The 21,178-nt window shown below is 35.9% G+C and overlaps 1 protein-coding gene and 1 pseudogene across 6 annotated transcripts in view; one reads left to right on the top strand and one right to left on the bottom strand.

The window, feature by feature from the left end:
• The window catches only part of UBR3 (ubiquitin protein ligase E3 component n-recognin 3), a 203,918-nt gene that overhangs the window by 104,817 nt on the left and 77,923 nt on the right, over positions 1-21,178 (top strand). For all 6 annotated transcript variants that reach the window (XM_036023319.1, XM_036023318.1, XM_036023323.1 and 3 more), the window contains 2 exons: positions 1,755-2,215; positions 10,426-10,514. In XM_036023319.1, the coding sequence (XP_035879212.1) occupies positions 1,755-2,215; positions 10,426-10,514 (550 nt within the window). The remainder of the gene's footprint in view (positions 1-1,754; positions 2,216-10,425; positions 10,515-21,178) is intronic.
• On the bottom strand, positions 2,561-3,995 carry LOC114494019 (annotated as a pseudogene).

The raw sequence follows: 21,178 nt of genomic DNA, 5'->3' as shown, positions 1-21,178 counted from the left end.
TCCCAGCCCGCGCTCAATCCACTGAGCTAAGCCAGCCAGGTGTGTAGCTTAATTAATTTTTAAAAAGCAGAAATGAAATATCTTGAAATGACATGCCAAAGAACTAAACTTAAACACCTCTGATTCCTACAATCTATATTTTTTGAGAGTAGAGAACATTTAATCAGACATTTCTCATTGTAGAGTCCATTTGTAGGAGCTTTCTTTGCCTTTGACAATATGTTCTTCCTGTGAACATCATAAAGAATTTTGATGAAAATACTGGAATCTTTATAAGAAAGAGCTTTTGCCTATTATGCTGGTAGAGAGTCCTTAGAAAAACAGCTTGGTTGTTTGAAAAATAGTGTATGTTATAATTTACCTCATAAAAGCTCAAGTAATATTGGCACATTCTTTCTATTCTTGCTTTAAAAATTAATGAAATCCATTAAACTGACTTGTATCTTAATTAAAAAGACAATTTCTTTTTTTTTATTTATTTTTTCTTTTTTTTATTTTTAAAAAGACGATTTCTAAGAGACCTAATGCAGTCTGACTGCTTTAGCAAAAAGGCTATTTAGAAAATGAATCAAGAAAAATAGTGTTAAAAAATCTGTTCAAATAACAAATTATAGTTACATTCAAATATGAAACAGATCAATTTGATTTTTCATCTTTATATTTCATGTTAGTAACTTTATATATGTTAGAATTTTCAAACCTTTGAGTTTCTTAAAAATGAAATTAACACTTCAGATTAACTTAGAAAAAATTAATTTATAATTTTTTATATTTTAGTACTCTTTCTTCTTTTTGTTTTTTATTTTTTTTTAAGATTTCATTTATTTTTAGGGAGGGGAGGAGGGAAGGAGAAAGAGGGAGAGAAACATCAATGTGTAGTTGCCTCTTGAGCCCCCCCTACTGGGGACCTGGCCCTCAACCTAGGCATGTGTCCTAACTGGGAATCAAACCAGTGACCCTTTCATTCTCAGGCTGACACTCAATCCACTGAGCCACACCAGCCAGGCCTTCTTTTTAAAATTATTTTTTATTATTGAATTACAGTTGTCCCAACTTTTTCCCCATTGCTCTCTCCGCCTCACCACCCTGCTCCCACAGTCAATCCCCACCCCATTGTCCATGCCCTGAGTCCTCTATTCATGTTCTTTGACTTGCCCCTTAACTGGAAAATATAGCAATCTTCTAAAAGTTAATAGAGTATAGTATTCATGATGAATGTTGGTAGAACATCTTTTCTTCCTTTAAACAGATAAGGAACTTAGTTTATGATTCCTCTTTAATGTGACTAGAGATCAGGGGTGCCAAACTCATTTTCACTGGGGCCACATCAGCCTCGCAGTTGCCTTCAAAGGGCCGAATGTAATTTTAGGACTGTATAAATATAACTACTCCTTAGCAGTTAAGTGAGAGCTCAGCCCTGCTGCTGGGTAGAAACAAGGTGCCGGGCTGGATAAAACAAGGTGGAGGGCCAGATTTGGTCTGTGGGCCTTGTGTTTGCTACCAGTTCTATCTCTGGTAGATAGGCCCAGGAGGTTGCAAAAGAGGTGTTATTTTTAATAATCTTATTTCTTTTTATTGTTGTTTTCAGATTGAGTGGGATTAAGTATATTTGAGCAAGAGAGGTGAAGGGTCAAATATCCTTAAAGAGAAAATCTATTGAACATTACCTTTGGAACAAGAAGTACTAATATGTTTTTAAACTTGACATGGAATAACTTCTCTTGATTTCTTTCTTCCCCTTTTTTTAAATGTAGAATTCTGGTACAGCACAAGTTTTCAGCTTAGTAGCAGAGCGTAGGAAGAAGTTCCAGGAGATCATCAATCGCAGTAGCAGTGAAGCAAATCAGGTGGTTCGTCCCAAAACTTCAAGTAAATGGTCTGCTCCTGGTTCAGCTCCACAGTTAACTACAGCCATTTTGGAAATTAAAGAAAGCATATTGTCTTTGCTCATTAAGCTTCACCACAAACTCTCAGGAAAACAAAACTCCTACTATCCTCCTTGGCTTGATGACATAGAAATTTTAATTCAACCAGAAATTCCTAAGTACAGTCATGGAGATGGTATAACTGCAGTAGAAAGAATTTTACTAAAAGCTGCATTGCAAAGCAGAATGAACAAACGTATCATTGAAGAGATTTGTAGAAAAGTGACCCCTCCTGTACCACCCAAAAAAATCACTGCAGCAGAGAAAAAAACACTGGACAAAGAAGAAAGGTAATTTTTTATATTTAATGTTGTAAGCATGAGTGGTACAGTTCGATTTGATATAACTTCCTTATTGGCCATCCAAGACTAATCACTTGGATGTTTAGCGGCTATAATCACAGCTGATTGGTTTGTATGGTACTATCAATGTGGAACCAAATGCAGTTGGTGCTTGTGTGTGTAGTATGCTTTAGTTGGAGGTAAGAAAACCCAAGTTTCTGAACCCAACATTAAATTACTGCCTTAAACTTGTAGGTCCCTGTGCAAAAGTTGCTACTTCTGTTCATAGTATAGGGATCTAATAATTTACCCTCTGTTTTAAAAAACTTTTATCAATTCAACTTTATTTATTTGTTTTTTACCAAGAAATGCACATATAGAATTAGTATTAAATGCAGGTGTTTAGAACAGTCTTAGTTAACAATTTTTTAAAAGCTAGTATGTATTAATGCAAAACACCACATAGAAATGGGCATTTAGGGGCTCGCTTGGCTGGTCATCAGCTTGGGTCTCACTTGTGTACTGAGCACATAATCATGATGGAAGGGTGAGCAGCGGACAGTGCTATTCATGAGAGGCTAAAGGGGATGGAAGCTGTCCACCATTCTTTTCTCTTTCTCTCCTTGGAAGTGAAAAGGAGGGTCTGAAATTGCTCAAGCTGATGGTGATCAACCTCTACAGGCTGCTTCTTAATGATCCAGGTGAGGGACTTGGAGAATGGTGGGGTCGTCAGGGATCCGGAGTAGGTCCAGTAATCTGGGCAGGGGGGCATCAGGCAGGCAGGGTCATATGACCCAAATTCCACTAGGGCATCTTTATGCCTAATTGATGGCAATGTATCCACCAATTTCTGTAGGTCTTTAATGATGTTTTGCTAACTTAAAAATACTACTATCACAGCCAAACCATTTTCTTCCAGTGCTGCATCCTCAGAGTTTTCAAATTTGATTGCATTCCAATGCACCAGGTGCAGCTCTGCCAGGTAACATTTGCTGTCCATGGTATGGTCAGAGCCCTAGGCATTGATGGCCCCCTAGTGAAAGTGGAATTCTTCAATTGGTAGTTGTGTTCCAAGGGTCCTCCCATGATCACTGATTTATCTGTAGAATCTTCAAATTCCACAAGAAAAGAATATCAGTTATTCCAGATGTGTAGGCAGGAGGTTGGGTCATAAGAGATGGTGAGCAGTGTTAAGTCAGGATCGTAGACACTATCCCTCCACCAGATGTTGATGGGAGACTGGCACTGGACTCCCTGGACCAGGTACCAGGTCCATGCTCTCCCAGAGTGGGTGCAAGGCTCAGTTTCAGGTTTTGTAAGTGCAGGTGTAGAGCCTTCAAAGTCTCACTGCCATGGACCTCGGAATCTGGAATTTTCTCCACAGTGAAAAAATGGAGAGGTTTGAAGAATGACTCTCAGTCTACTCATCACCACCGTCTTTGGCTTGAGATCTTGGTCAGATTGCAAAAAACTTGCAGGAACCAGAGCGTTTTCCCAAAAACACCAGTCTTCCAATTTAACTTTAAGTAAGAAAAGAAAACTTAAAAAAATATTTTAAATATATCTCAAAATAAAAAATAATTGTTTTAGTTCCTTTTGGTTCTTCCCAATCTTTCCAATGTATGATCACTAATTTTATTTTTTATTTTTTCTTGTAATTTTTTATTGTTGTTCAGATACAGTTATCTCTATTTTTCTTCCACGACACCCACCCCCACCACCCCACCTGTCCCTGCCTCCTACCCTCTAACCTCACCCCTTTGGCTTTGTTCATGTGTCCTTTATACATGGCCTTTGACAGCCCTTCTCCTGTTTCCCCCCTTCCCCTGCCCCTCTGTCAGTTTGTTTTTTATTTCAATCTTGGGTTATATTTTGCTTGCTTGTTTGTTTTGTTGATTAGGTTCCACTTATAGGTGAGATCATATGGTATTTGTCTTTCACCCCCTGGCTTATTTCACTTAGCATAATGCTCTCCAGTTCCATCCATGCTATTGAAAAGGGTAGGAGCTTCTTCTTTCTTCCTGCTGCATAGTATTCCATTGTGTAAATATACCATAGTTTTTTAATTCACTCATTTACTGATGGGCAATTAGGTTGCTTCCAGCACTTGGCCATTGTAAATTGTGCTGCTCTGAACATTGGGGTGCATAGGTTTTTTTGAATTGGTGTTTCAGGATTCTTAGGGCATGATCCCAGCAGTGGAATTGCTGGTTGAAAAGACAGTTCCATTTTCAGTTTTTTGAGGAAATTCCATACTGTTTTGCGTAGTGGCTGCACAGTCTACATTCCCACCAACTGTGCACTAAGGTTCCCTTTTCTCCATATCCTCACCAGCACTTGCTGCCTGTTGATTTGGTTATGTTGGCCATTCTGACTGGTATGAAGTGGTATCTTATTGTGGTTTTAATTTGCATCTCTCTGACGGCTAGTGATGCTGAGCATCCTTTCATATATCTCTGGGCCCTCTGTATGTCCTCCTTGTAGAAGTGTCTGTTCAGGTCCTTTGTCCATTTTTAAATTGGGTTGTTTGTCTTCCTGGAGTAGAGGCGTGTGAGTTCTTTATACATTTTGGAGAACAAAACCTTGTTCAAGGTATCATTTGCAAATATATTTTCCCATATGGTTTGTACCCTTTTCATTTTGCTGATCTTTTCTTTAGCCATGCAGAAGCTTTTTAGTTTGATGAAGTCCCATTTGTTTATCCTTTCCTTTATGTCTTTTGCTCTAGAACATACTTAGGGCTCTCGCTTTTGGAACTTTACATTACTTTTAATTTGTTGTTAAATCATGGTATTTATAAATTTAAAACAATCTTTCTTGGATGATGTTCCTTTTTACCAAGATAAGGGAAGTTAGGCTCAGGCTTAACAGTAAAACTGATATGCTCGGCTTTGTACATTACTGAGTTTAAGCGGGATACCCAGGTGAAGATATCCAGTTAAATACATTTGAGACTTAGGGGAGAATTCTGAGTTATAGCTACACATTTGGCACATAGGTAATAATTAAAGCCCTGTATATAGAAGAGTGTGTATAGTAAAGAGATGAGAACACTTGATATAGGACTCAAGGAAAAATCATTAAAGGGAGTGACTGAAGAAGGCATTACCTACAAAAGTGACCGAAAGGAGTGGAGTAGGAGGAAAATTTCAGAGAGTGGCATTAGAGTAGGCATGAGGAAGTTCAGAAAGGAAGAAACTTATCAAGATTGTTAAATGCTACAAAAGTTCAGTTCAGATTGGCTGTCCTGTTTAATCTTATAGTCAGGAGGCCATTTTTGGGGTCTATATCAGGAGCAGTTTTAGTTACATATATAGTTGCATTTTATTGCTGATGTGATTTTGTTACAGATAGGTAATTTGTGTTACAAGTATATATAAAAGGCTTTAGTATATTAAGAATTTAGGAGAGTTCTTATTTCTTATAGTACTTTATAAAAGGAATTATTATAAATAACAATTTAAAAAAATAAATAAATAACATAATTTAGTTGACAGTTCATTAATTTTGATTCAGTAACTTTCTAGAATTTAATAGATCTGATAAAATTAAAAGGTTAAAATAATTAAATTTTAGTTTTTGCTAACCTTTTTAAAATTTGTGATCTTTTGGTTACAGAATAATTTTTTTAAAGGAACATAAACATTCAGTGAGTCTAAATTTATTTTATTTGGGTAAAGGCATTTTGTAATTATTACTCATAATATATATGATACTGGAGGACATAGCTCAGATGCTATTTTTACAAAAGCTCTAATGCTGTTGTAATAAATAATATTCTAAAAATTTTAAGGCTTTCTTCGTAATAGGCTTTCTTTCCTTTGAGCGGTGATGGTATTGACAACATCTTGAAACTAAGTCTGCAGCAGACTGCTAAGGATTAAGATGAATCTATTTGAATCTCAGTCTGTTTCCCACATTGTCTTTTCTTAATTTATTTTGAGTTTGGGATTAAGTTTCATAATAAAGGCAGAATAATTCATAAACACTTAATGATGACCCATTCCCTAACCTATAGACAAACTTGGCATCACTTTTCTAATAGATAAACTCCATAGAAAACAAGGTACAAATAGGAAACCTTAGATGGTTGTAACATTATGCAACCTCTGGGATAATGGAAAATTCTTGAGTTGTACTGAATCTGCCAGAGCTTATTTATGGCTTTATTCATATCTATGCCCAATTTTAGAAAGGAATAACCTGAATTAAGAACAAATTCACAATAGAAAAATAACAATGACATTTCTTTTCTGGAAACTATAGAAAGCTAATATAGACATGCATTTTTTAGAAGCTTAAAGCAACACCCATTTATTTATTCACTGTTTATGTATGTCCAAGTCTAGACATAGTGTGATTGGGTTCTCTCTCTGCTTAGTCTCACGAGGTGACAGCCACTATTGCTGATCTTACCATCTTCCAGGCTCGTGTGGAAATGCATTTTAATACTAGCATCAAGCAGTTACATTTGAGGTTTTCTTATGTTTGATATATGGGTTTGTTTTTTGAAATATTCTCTTATGGATATATTCTTAATGTAAACGTACATGTTTAAAGGTGAGCTGTAAAGTGGCATAACTGAGTATTTTAATTAAAGAAACCTGCTAAAACTTACAAATTTACAAAGTAGAGGTATAGGAGACCAAACATGTATCCTGTCAAGTCTGTTGTCGCTCATTGCATTTTTGAAGGCCTCAGAGAATGCTTTGAGCATCCGCAGCATATTGCTGTTTATTTCCATTTCTTCTGTGGGGACAAATTTTTCTCTTCTGAGGATGGATTTAATTTTTAAAACCTTTTCATTTTAAAGAAAATTTGAACTTGTAGAAATATTTCAAGGATAGTACAAATAACTTTTTGGACCATTTCAGAGTAAATTGCTTTACACTGAAATACGTTATAGCGTATTTCCTAGAAATAAGGGCACTTTCTTATATAATCACAATACAGCTTTCCAAATAAGGAAATTAACATTTTATTTGAGTATGATAAAATCCTTAAATCCCAAGTTTTGATAGTTGTTCCAATAATGTTTATTATAGCATTTAAAAAGATCCACTACAGAATTACTCATTGCATTTGGTTGTTATGTCTCTGATCTCCTTCAATATGGAATAATTTCCTCAATTTTTATTTTCTTGACCTTGGCACTTTTAAAGATTACAGGGAGGTAACACTGTAGAATATCCCTCAATTTGGGCTTATCTACTGTCCCCTTATGTTTTGATTAAGGTTATGCATCCCTGGCAGGAATATCAAGGAAGTGCTGTTGTCTGTTCATTGTAGCTCGTTGGGTGTCACGTGATTTTAGTTTGTTTCATTGGCGATTAACTTTGATTACTTGGTTAAGGGGATGTCTGCCAGACTTCTTCACTGTCAAGTTACCAATTTTTCCCACTTTGTCATTAATACATAATTTGTGGTGAGATATTTTGAGATGCTGCAATAATGTGTTCCTCATCAACTTTGAATTTATTCATTCATTTATTTATATCAGTCTGGATTTATGGATTCCTATTTTGTTTTATGCAGTACGGCTCGTTACTCATTTTGATGCTCAAATTGTTGTAGATTTGAGCAGTGGGAGTCCCTTCAAGCTGGTTTGGATTTATCCACATCATTCTTTGAGCATTTTTTTATTTTCAGGCACAAGAATCACCCATTTCTCCAAGGATTCCTCGTTATGTTAATAGAGAATGGTATTAGAAAACACAATCCATGCCCTGATTCTGATGAGGTATAGCTATTCTCAGATTCTCTTAGTAGACAGAACTAGGGAAAGTTGCATGTGTTGTGTGTGTGTGAGACAGAGGGGGGCAGTGGGGAGGGTGTAGATGGAGGGAGTGTGGAGGGAGGTATTAAAAACCTTGAGTTTACCCTAATAATTCCAATTTTAATTCACTACCATGAGAGTCATTTTTGTATTCTCTCTATATTTGTTACTTTCCCACGGTGAGATACTTGGCACCTGTAATCCTCAATATATATTACTGTTTTGATGAATTTCCCTTTACATAACCAATTTCTTGTAATCTTACCACACAAGAATGCCCTCCTGTTGCCAGGCCGTTGGGCTTCGATACCCTGTGCCAGGCCACTGTTGCCGCTCTCCGTGTTCAGGAGGGAAGGAAGGGCAGGAGCGGATTTAACTTCTTTGAAATAGTAAGTTTGATTAGTAAGGTGAATGAAGGATTGGCCTGGGTAATATTTTAGTTGAAAAACAATGTAAAACATATGAGTTATAGTTATAAAATAATCAAGTGACTTTTCTTAAATGTATCCTAACTTAAAGTAAATGTTAGAAAAAGGAGTGTTAAAAATCTTTTGAATATTATTGGCATAAATATGTAACTTCTTACAGTAAGGTGGACCACAGCACTTGGCTTTATAGGTATTTGTGATTATCTCCATTAATTAGATGAGAGCAGATGTATGAATACTCTAAAAATTACTATTAGCATTCCTTTCTTCTAAATTCTCCATTCTATATACTTGAATCATTTCAGATTAATAGAAGAATTCTTTTAGGTTTCCCATAGAAGTGACTTCATAGAATCTCAGTTTAATGAAATGCTTTGACTTTTGGAGTATAGATATAATAAATAGTCATGAAAAGAAACTGCAATAGTATACTCTATTCATTATGTTTTTAGTGTCCTTTGTGTCATGGGCTATGGTAAGTCCCATTTTGAGTTTTGTTTAGCTAAAAAGTTTGTCTCTTGCAATGAGTTAATATTTAACTCATCTTTTAATCCTTTTTCTTTTTCTTCTCCCCCTCCCTTTCCTCTTGTTTTAAATTACTCTTTGAACCTTTCCTAGCTTTGGATAAACTTTTACGCTCATTAATATTGTTAGTCTTCCCAAATCTAGGGAAGCCTATCTGCTTATTTTATTAGTTTACTTTTATTTTCTTATTCTTGTGTATAGTTCTGTTGTACTTTTTGTTTTTTGCCAGCCTCAAGTTAAAATATTCTTTGGAAGTAGATAAGGGATTAGTTATAAATAGAATATAGTGAATTATTATTTTTAAATATATTTTATCAAATATGCTAGCTATTACAGTTGTCCCATATTTATCTCCCCTTTATTCCCCTCTGCCCTGTAGCCCCCCTCCCACCAGCAATTAAATCCAAAGGAATATTCATGCTAAGATTTGGAATATAGTTTAATTCTTTATATTATATTTGAGACTATTTCATATTCTTTTACTTAAAACAAAATAAACTGAACTTGGAGCATTTCCTTGTAGAAACTGGGAAGCTTCCTGGCTTCTCTGTTCATTCTCTATAAGGAGAGGTCTGTTGTGAAGTTGAGAGTAAATCTGACTATTCTTATCTTCTAGATTCTGCTCATATCTAAACATCATAGCTTCTTCTAGAAATCAGTTTGCTCTTATTTGTTCCTGGGGTTAAAATTTCAGTTCCTTGCTAAAAAGACTTTTCTAGCTCATGCTACCAATTGACATATGCTTAGGAAGTTGTGGTGTTGGTAATCCAAATTTTCTACTTTAATTATTATTTCACATTTTAAAATAAATTTTGAATTTTATTTTTATCTTTAAGCCAGTGATTTTCAAAGTATGTTTTTAAAAATCTTCACTCAAGGACTTGTTTCCATTGATTTGAGAGAGAGAGAGAGAGAGGGAGAGAGAGAGAGAGAGAGAGAGAGAGAGAGAGATGTGAGAGAGAAATGTCAATGTGATAAACATCAATTGGTTGCCTCCCATATGTACCCCAACTGCACCCCAACTGGGGATCGAACCATTTTAATACAGTGGAATCCTGCCCTGGCCAGGTGGGTCAGTTGGTTGGAGTGTTGTCCCATACACCAGAAGTTTTTGGGTCCTGTCCCCGGTCAGGGCACATACCTAGATTGTGGGTTATATCCCTGGTTGGGGCATGTGTGGGAGGCAACCAATCAATGTTTCTCACATTGATGTTTCTCTCCCTCCCTCTCTCTGTCTCTTACTCTCTCTCCCTCCCCCACCCATCTCTCCCCATCTTTCTCTCCCTCTCCCTTCCTGTCTTTCAAATCAGTAAACATATCCTCAGAAGAGGATTTTAAAAAAGCAGTGCAACCTTCATGAAATTTAATATATAGTTCATGTTGTTCTCAACTGTGTACCAAGGCCTTTTCGCATGTTATGTACTCCTGAGAGATAACAGGTAAGTCTTTAGCATGGTTGGTACTTATCACTTTATTTCTGTTTGACCTAGGCGACAAAAGGCTAGAGAGAGGCAGCAAAAATTGCTTGCAGAGTTTGCTTCACGACAGAAAAGCTTCATGGAAACAGCAATGGATGTTGGTAAGTCAAAATTTATTAGAACTCTCATAATAATAGTTATTATCATAGGAATTATTTAGTCTAATCTTCCACCAGTTTTAAACATTACAGACAAATGATTTCTGGTCTTTATTTATATAATGAAGTCCTGGAAGATCAGATCTTTATAGGTCATCCATTTCTGTTGTTGAGTAGCTGCAATTAGAAAGTGCTTCCTGATGGTAGCTGTAAGTGTCTGCTCACTGTTCTCATCTGTTAAATTCTCCTGTAGATTTGTGAGGTTCACCAATGTGCATTTACTTATTCTGTTGTGTGTGTGTGTGTGTGTGTGTGTGCGCGTGAGTGAAATTATCCTAAGATCCTTAAAATAGTTTTCAAACAGGTGTACTGCCTCCTCCTCCTGCCACCCTTCAGTATTCCTTAAAATCAAATGCACTTCTCACTTCATTTGGATTAACATGAGCATTTGTACAATGAGAAGCAGTGCCATTTTCCTGTATGATGGTAGGTTGATTTGAGTAATCTTTTACAAACATTGGAGAAACAGATTAAATATCAATTAATCTTAGTCTTCCTTTCTGACTACTGTATTTTACTGTGTATAATGCACACTTTTTTGCCCATTTTTTTGTAAAGATCTTATGTATTTATTTTTAGAGAGAGGGGAAGGAGAAAGAGAAGGGGAGAAGTATCAATGTGTGGTTGCTTCTCATGTGCCCCCCCACTGGGGACCTGGCCCATCACCCAGGCATGTGCCCTGACTGGGAATCAAACCAACAACTCTTTGGTTCGCAGCCCACACTCAGTCCATTGAACTTCCCCAGCCAGGGCCTCTGCTCAAAATTTTGAGGGAAAAATAAGGATGCGTATAATATGTGGGTAGTATCTGAAATACCTTTTATCTGTACTTGTGTTTTGTTACATAAAATTTCTTGTACCATAATATATTTAAAAATAAATGCTAAAAAACTCCTTTATAATACAAAAACAAGTATCTAAATATAAATAAATAATTGAATAAAAAATTAAAATGAAAGATTTTTTTCCTGAAAGTTTGGGCCAAAAATGTGGGTATGCATTATATATGGCAAAATATGGTACTTCTTGCATGCCAGTGATATTTTTAGACAAAAATTCTGAAATAAAATAAAGTTAGGCATTTAGTTGAAATATATACACATATTATGTTCACTCAAACATGCAGATACATTCTCATGCACCTTTTTGCACATAAGCACACATGACCAATGTCCAGAAGAGGTGTGGAGAGAGGGTCAGTCCAGACTTAGCTAGCATAGTGTCTTCTAAACATCAACAGTGGAGAGTATATGTTCAAGACATAACTTTGTTGTTAAGAATACTTAAGTTCTCTTTTTTCGATTAACTTAGTTGATTGTCTTATATGAAAGAAGAGAATTTAGTTCATTACACTACTTTCCCTTTCTCCATCTCTTCTTTTACTTCTTTCCAAATATTGATAATTATATATTTTTTACATACTAAATATAATTATATCTATAATGAGTTTCTTCATATCTCCTTATTTATATAAAATATACTAATAAAGCACCCCTTTTTTATTTTTGCTTTCTTCATCTGTCTTCCACATTTTATCAGTTACTTGTTTACTTTTAAATTGTCAAGGTTGCTAACATTTTGTTTTGCAGTTGCAATAAAGTCTTTCATCTAAAGGTTGACTCTGAAAGTTGAAAACAATTAGTATGACTCTTCGAATGTTGTTCAGTACAGGGCTAAGTAGTGTGCTAGGATGCATTTGCTTCTTTTGAGTCCAGTGTGGATGGACCACTTTAAGGAGACTGTATTTAGTATATAGCCTCTTTTCTTATAGTCTCTCCCAACTGGTAAAACCATACCACCCTTTACTCATTTCTGTTTGGGCCATTGCTTTGTTACATTGTCTTTTGTTTTTCCTGAAGTTTCCAACTGCCCTTTTTTCTTAACTAATTATTTTTATGATATTTCTATTCTACTCACCCAGTACTACTGTCCTTTGCATGTTATTCTATTCTAGTCTGGTCCATTTGATTTATTGGCATGCTGTACAGCCATTGCCTTGGAATTTTCCTCTTCTGGGGTTGATATGGTGTTTCCTTCATCTTTTTTTTTTAAGGTTTTATTTATTTATTTTTAGAGAGGGGAAAGGGAAGAAGAGAGAGAGGGAGAGAAACATCAATGTGTGGTTGCCTACTGTGGTTGCCTAGGAGACCTGGCCTGCAACCCAGGCATGTGCCCTAGACTGGGAATCTAACCGGCAACCCTTTGGTTCACAGGCCTGCGTGCAGAGCTATGCCAGCCAGAGCATCCTTCATCTTATACCATCTCTTTTTTGTCTTGTTTTATTGGAGTGCAGCTTCAAGTTTATTCCTAATAATGCTTATGTGGAGGCTAATCTGATTCTTTATATTTCTGGATGGGACATTAGTTTGCTCTCATGCTGATTCATTCATTTGGATACAATTAGAATTCTGGGTTGATACATATTTTCTCTTATAACTGTTAAGGCAATACTCACTTGTCTTTGACCATTCATTTGATGAGAAGTCTGGTGGTAGTTTGATTTTTATTTTTTGTAGGTGAGCATTTTCTTTTCTGTGACACTTTCACAATTGTCTGATTCTTAGAGACCTGAAATTTTATGATTTGTATCCAGGTAGATCTTATTTCATTCTCCTTAGTACTTAATGGGCCTTTTAGTCTGAAGATTTGTATCTTTGAAGCTCTGAGAAAACACTTTCCCATGATTTCCTTGATAACTAGTATAGTCATCCTCCAGGATGACCCTCGATGATCCACGCCTCCTGGTGTTGATGCCTGGTGCACTCTACTTCCACACGCACCAGGGTTGGTGTACGTGACCACTGGAACATGGGGATGATGGGAGGAGCAAGAGCAGCAGCAGGAGAGGGTACAGAAAAGCTAAAAGAATAGCATTATAAATTCCCATATACCAGTGTAGCCTTTATGAGCATTTTTTCTTTATGCTTGCACTTTCTTGTTTTCTCTCTCTGTAGAAGTTACAGACATCATATTACCTTATTCCTAAAAGTTACAGCATGCATGTCCTAGGATTGAGAATATTCTCCTACTCAACCATAATATATTATATGTAAGAAAATAATTTCAAACTATTAACCTTGATATTATGTTAAACAATGATATTATTTGAAGTAACTAAAAAAATAAAATTTATTTACATATCATTTTGTCCTTAACTACATCCCGCTAAGGGTATAGAGAGTCAAAGTTCTGTGTTCTGAAGTCACTGGAGAGCCGTCCTGTTTTTGGGAGGTAATGTAATCAGTTTCACGTGCAGTTTGGTTTATTTGTTTTCAACTTGAGGAACTAAGGAATGTTAATAATAATTTTAGAAATTGTTTTTATCTGTTGTTTCCCAGTCCCAAGTGAGATAAAATGAAATAGTTTTTTGAGGAATTGATTAAGCAAAGCACCTAGAGGAGGTCAGGTAGTGTTCTCTGGAATAGGAGAATAGCCACCTCCTTTCCCGAGCAGACTGGAGGGAAGGAAGAGAGAGTGGATGGAGATAGAGGTAAGTTTCACTGGGGTTAAGGGAAGTGGGAAGTTTAGGTGATCACTTGGTTGCTTTAGTTTTCAGGGTTAAGTAAATTGTGAGTTCTGCTGAGTGAAAAGAATGCAACCAGAGTTTTGGAATAGTTGCTGAGGAAAGTGGGAGATAATGCTCACCAAGGCTAAGTGTAAAGATTGATAAACAATGCTTAGGGACCAGCTATATTCAAGATCATAAATTTGAATTGTTACTAGCCTGCAAGTTATTGACTCCCTCTTCTAAATCTTACTACTTTTTGAAAGGTATGGCCTATTTTGGCAGTAGCCAGGGCACAGGAAGAACAATTGAGGGATCAGGCAGACATGCTTGCTAGCAAACAAAGGCAATTCACAGAAGCCGTCAGGATAATGACCCCAGCCCCGGTTCTTGCATGCTGCAGTGGCAACAGGTGAGGTAATAAAGGTTCACGAGTACTTGGTTTATTCAGGTTATTCATGGCCATGCCAGTGGGAGTGGGACCCTGGACCATTCAGATTTATATATTCCTTTTCTTTATAACTCAGTTCCTTTTCATGGAGAGCTGTTTGACCCCAAAACCCCATCTGAGGCTCCATTTCCATCCATGGCCCAAGATGAAAATTGCAGTCACATGTTTCTTACCTCCAATGACTATTTGCTTCACTTGCATGGAACATTATGTATTATAATATTGTTAACACATGAACCTGGACATGAACACATGTATATTAACACTTATAGCTGAAGTACTACCTGGCAGTAGTACAGATACAATTTAATCTCAGTCCCATCTTCTGCTTCATTTGTCAGATTCCTTATCTTCTCTCCTTATTTCCTATCAGTGTTGCAGGAATGTAAACATTCTGTGGTTGCTGTTTTCTTATTTTGCCTTTATCTTTGTGTTTGAGGGATGTTCTCCTATTAGTTTAGTAACACAACATGCAGAATATTTCAAATTTATAACACACAGTACTCTTCAAATCCTCTAATTAAATAATTTTATTAGTTGAAAATTTAAGGACAAAACTTTTTTCTCTGAATGCAAGAGATTTCTGCCGTGTGACAGCACTCTTAACCAGTTCATTGTTCACTGCCTTTCTGAGGTTATGAAGTTTTCGACACAAAGAGTCTCACCTCTGTATGTCCTTCATATTTTTTCTCCTGATCACTAATCCCTGTTATTTATTTTGACTAGCTATCAAGGTGTAGGAGTCAAAATGTTAAATTATAACCTTGATCCATTATAAGTTAGTCACATAGAGATGGCTGAAATGCAACAGAATTGAGTTTCAAATGGGAGTTAAAAGAACTTATTTATTTTGGAAATTATTTTCTGATATTAGACATACTTTGTTTTAATTGTAGAAATATACCATACAGAAAAATAAGGAAGGGACAAACTTTATCCCTAATCTTACCATCAGAAACATACTATATTTCTGATGATACTGTGTAGTAACAGTTACGTATCATGCCTCTTTACTCAACATTGTAGCATAAAAATATCCCCATGGTATTATTATTAAAACTCCTAGCAACTATAATTTTTAAAAGCCGTACTTCATTAGAGATAGCATGGGGTAATGGTTATGAGCATGAACGGACTCTGGAGCTTGTTGCCTAGATTCATATCTCAGCCACTCCATTGCCCGAAGTGATTTACTTAACTTCTCTTGGCATTGGTTTCCACACAGTTAAAAAGGATTATTATCCAGCAGGTCCTCAAAGAACATCCTTTCATTCAAGGTCATTTTATTATAATGTTAATGAGATTATATAGGAACTTAACTCTTGTTTATATCAATTGGCCTGTGGTAAAATCCTTGTGTGTCATTTCACTTAAAGTCACCTATTCTATTAACATTAAATGAGGACCTACCGTACTACCTACCTCATAGGGTTGTTGGGAAGATCGATAGTACTAGTACATTTAAAACAGAACAGAGTGCTTGACACATAATAAGTTTATGGCTATTAATATTATTTTTATTCTATAATTTACTTTTCTTACAGATTTTATTATTTAGAGAGATAATAAATAGGTTTATTATCTAAAATAAGGGAGGGACAAAGAGAGGGATTGAAACATTGTTTTGGGAGGATAATGATGATAGATATGTTTGTATCTCAGCTGTGTACCCAGCACTATGCTAAGCACATTCTACCAACTTGTTTTTCTTGACACACCCATGAAATAGATGGCATTATTTCGGATACAGATGCCTAAATTTATATTAAGTAATGGGTCTGAGGCTATACAGTAGTAAATAGTGGAGTCTGGCTATTTATCAGCAAGCTTTGCCTGCTCTTTACACTTTATTCATATTTGAAGAATACTGAGGAGAGTTAAGTTCTCCTTCAGGCCAAGCTGGTAGCCTGGGGATAGAAAGGAACAGATGTGAGAATAGTTGCATGGTGAGAATTAAGACACCTGATGATTGATTGATTGATTGATTGATTGATTCAGGTGGAAGAGGGTACAGGGGAGAGGAAAAATGGGACAACTGTAGTAGCATAATCAATAAAATATAGTTTAAAAGATCCTTGATGTTATACCATGAGTTTACACTGATTATTGGGTCAGCTCCACCCAAATCATATGAATTGAAAATGGATGGTGAGGGGGTGATTCTCCTAAAGAAAAATTGAGACCAGCTGTTAGCAGAAGGGGCAATAGATAGTAGGTAGACAGAAATAGCATCTGTCCAGAGTACCCATCCTTTAAGATTTCACTTGAAAAGTGGGATAGTCCAAGCAACAGCTGACATTGATCAGGATTTTGTTAATTATTATTATTTTTAGTTTTGGAGAGAGCTGCTTTGTTATTTGAGGTTTATCTTTTTTTTTAACAGTGTACAATATACTATGTATATGCTACCATTTATGTAAGAAGGGCAGTGGGGATATATATATATATATATATATATATATTTAAATTTATAAAAATATAGTCCTGGCTGGTGTGGCTCAGTGAATTGAGTGCCTTCCTGCAAACCAAAAGTTTGCTGGTTTGATTCCCAGTCAGGGCACATTCCTGGGTTGCAGGCCACATTCCCAGTTGGGAGCGTGTGGGAGGCAACCAGCCGATGTATCTCTCATGCATGGATGTTTCTCTCCCTCTTTTTCTCTTTCTCTCCTCTCTCTCTAAAAATAAATAAGTAAAATGTTTAAATATATAAAAATATAGAGATATAAAAAGGTTTATATCCCAATTTCCTCTTCTTAGGTAAATGATAATATACTATGCACACCTTTTCTACCTTGCCTTTTTTACTTAATATTTTACCCTGGCAAGTTTACCATGTGGTGTATAGATATTCTTTATTCCTTTTTTTTAGCTGTATAATATTCTATTTTGCAGATTTTTCCATAGTTTATTCAAATGGTTTTTTATTATTGGACAGTTAGTTTCTTTTCACTCTTTTGCTATGCAGATATTACTAATGAATAAAGAGCATGTATTTCTTTGTATTTTGATAATATAGCTATAAGATAGATTTTTAGAAGTGGGATTGCTAGGTCAAAGGTAAATGCACATGTAATTTTGCTGGATATTGCCAAATGTTTTCATAGGGGTGGTAATGTTTTGTATTCCTATCAACAGTATGTCAGAGTATTAATTACATCTTTGTCATTAGAATATGTTGTCCAACTTTAGTGTTTTTGCTAATCTAGTAAGTGAAAGATATGGTATCATGGTCTACTTTTAATTAATATTCCTATTATTATAAAAAAATGATTTTTACATCTTTAGCTGCTGCTTGTTTTCTGACACATTTCTTTGCTACTTTAGGAAAGTTTTAGGTATTTAGCCTTTTAAAAATTTTTTTTTAAGATTTTATTTATTTATTTTTAGAGAGGGAAGGGAGGGAAAGAGAGAGAGAGAAACATCAAGGTGCAGTTGCTGGGGGTCATGGCCTACAACCCAGGCATGTACCCTGACTGGGAATCGAACCTGTGACACTTTGGTTCATAGCCGACGCTCAATCCACTGAGCTACGCCAGCCAGGGCTCTTTTTTATGTTTTTAAATTTTCTTGGAATCAGGCAAAGTTGATGACCTTGCTGTTATTCAGGTGTCACCAATCTATCTGTGTCCTTGGAATGCACATAATACATAAGTAGTCCCATGTATCTATGGCTATTGCATCCATATTGTAAAAGATATAATTTAAATTATTGTAGTTTTGAATTTCTGTGTTAGCTTGTAAAGTTCTTATTCTCTCAGCTGAATAGAAACTACATGTATTTCTTTTCACTGAAATGAGAATGCAGATCTCATGGGAAGAATACTTTTTACATTGATTGCTCTGAATATGAATTTGTTCAATTTTGAGGGATAGTCTGTCTGTCATTTTAAGTCAATTACTGTGATGTGCATTTTAAAAAATACAGCCCATAAATAAAAGTTATATTTTGGTTATTTCATATTTGTTTGAAAAAACATAATGTGCTTAACATACTATGTAAAACTTTATAAAAGCAAAGTTAATCACCTCTTCCTACCTTCCTTATACCTTCCTCTCACCCCTGGGATAAACTATTATAAATAGGCTTTTTTGCTTTATACTAACTAATGCATATAAAATTATATAAATGGTTTTGTTCATATTTATTTTTTTGTAAATAAAATTATGCTGTACATAACATGCAGTTTGCTTTTTCCTTTTACTTATCGTTAATGTCCCTGCAAATAGTGTGTGCAGATTTCTTTTTCTCCAGATTTTATTATGCACACATGTACATGCACATGCATGCAGTGTTACATATGTGGGATTAACATAAATGCTTTTGGTTTGTGTTATTTTCTTCTGTGACTCATGATTTCAATTTTGTTTGTGTACTCTTGTGCTTTTCTCTATATTCATATAATCATATACAAACATACTACAATTTTTTGTTTATACGAGGTTCTCCTTCCTTCCCTTCCCTTTCTCCCCTCCCTCCCTCCCTCCCTCTCTCCCTTTCTTCCTTCCTTCCTTCCTTCCTTCCTTCCTTCCTTCCTTCCTTCCTTTGTTTTGGTCATTGTTTGCTTTACCGAATGGGGTGACCCTTCCTTGCTCTCTACCTTAGTAATACCTCCAAGTCTTCTCCAGTAGTTCTGATTCAGTGGTTATCAGCTTTGAGAGCACTCAGAATCATTGTAGTCCCCTTAGAGTAATATCTGTGCCTGGGCTCCATTGTAGACTAGTTAAAGAAGAATATCTGGGAATGTGGCTGAGGCATAAGAATCTTTTGGAAGCTCCCAGCTGATTGTAATGTGTGGCCAAAGTTGAGAACCACTGCTGTAATTCAGTGTTTCTTTATTTGAGGGAAGTGGGGGAAAGTTCCTAATAGTCCAAAAGGAAGTAATTTGCTCATCCATGTCTCTATTATTGGATATTCACTTTATTTTCAGGCTGTTGCCTTTTATTCTGCTATGACTAGCAATATTTAAGTAAACAGCCAATCTAAGTTTCTGAAATTGGTATTTCACTACATACAGGATGGGGCAAAAGTAGGTTTACAGTTGTGAGTATGTGAAAGTTTATTTTTATATTATTATTTATTATTGTATTATTTTCCATATGAACCACTGTAAACCTACTTTCGCCCCACTCTGTATACCTACTCTTTCATAGTATTTATATAGTTTAAATACCTATTAATAATTTTAAAAGATCCAGTTATAGGGATATAACTCTGGTATTAACTCAGATTTTTTTCCCCATGTGTTGCCAGTTAACGGTACAAAGAGTTCTTTCTCATAAAATTTTCTGGTTTAGGAATTTGACATTTTATTTTTTTCATTTATTTTAACTATTATTTTTTAATATATTTTATTGATTATGCTATTACAGTTGTCCCATTTTCCCCCCTTCACTCCCCTCCACCCTGTACACCCTCTCCCACCACATCCCCCCCTGTAGTCATGTCCATGTGTCATACTTTTAAATTCTTTAGCTTCTACATTTCCCATACTATTCTTACCCTCCCCCTATCTATTTTCAACCTACAATCTATGCTACTTATTCTCTGTACCTTTTCCCCCTCTCTCCTCCTCCCACTCCCCTGTTGCTAACCCTCCATGTGATCTCCATTTCTGTGGTTCTGTTCCTGTTCTAGTTGTTTGCTTAGTTTCTTTTGGTTTTGTTTTAGGTGTGGTTGTTAATAATTGTGAGTTTGCTGTCCTTTTACTATACATATTTTTTTCTGTATCTTCTTTTCTTAGATAAGTCCCTTTAACATTTCATAAAATAAGGGCTTGGTGATGATTAACTCCTTTAACTTGACCTTATCTGAGAAGCACTTGATCTGCCCTTCCATTCTAAATGAAAGCTTTGCTGGATAGAGTAATCTGGGATATAGGTCCTTCCTTGTCTTTCATGACTTGGAATATTTCTTTCCAACCCCTTCTTGCCTGTAAGGTCTCTTTTGAGAAATCAGCTGACAGTGTGATGGGAACTCCTTTGTAGGTGACTGTCCCCTTGTCTCTTGCTGCTTCTAGGATTCTCTCCTTCATTTTTACCTTGGCTAATGTAATTATGATGTGCCTTGGTGTGTTTCTTCTTGGGTCTAACTTCTTTGGGGCTCTCTGAGCTTCCTGGACTTCCTGGAAGTCTATTTCCTTTGCCAGAATGGGGAAGTTCTCCTTTATTATTTGTTCAAATACGTGTTCAATCTGTTGCTTTTCCTCTTCCTCTTCTGGTACCCCTATAATTTGGATGTTGGAACGTTTAAAGATGTCTTGGAGGTTCCTAAGCTTCTCCTCGTTTTTTTTTTAATTCTTATTTATCTATCTTTCCTGTTTGGTTGTTTTTTTCTTCCTTCTTGTCCACTTTATTGTTTTGAGTCCCAGTTTCCTTCCCATCACTATTGGTTCTCTGTGCATTTTCCTTCATTTCTTTTATGGTAACCTGCATTTTTTCATCTAATTTGCACCCAAAATCAACCAATTCTCTGAGCTTCCTGATCACCAGTGTTTTGAACTGTGCATCTGATAGGTTGGCTATCTCTTGGTTACTTAAAATGATGAGTCCTGGGGCATTGATCTATTCTTCTGTTTGAGACATGTCTCTCTCTCTCTCTTTTTTTTTTTTTTGATCTGGTCGCTCCTGTTACGGTGAGGGGTGGAGCGTTAG

The sequence above is a fragment of the Phyllostomus discolor genome, chromosome 4 (genome assembly GCF_004126475.2).
Source record: "Phyllostomus discolor isolate MPI-MPIP mPhyDis1 chromosome 4, mPhyDis1.pri.v3, whole genome shotgun sequence".
Lineage (NCBI taxonomy): Eukaryota > Metazoa > Chordata > Mammalia > Chiroptera > Phyllostomidae > Phyllostomus > Phyllostomus discolor.
The sequence above is the reverse complement of the archived record's forward strand: the minus strand, read 5'-3'. Positions and strand labels throughout refer to the sequence as shown.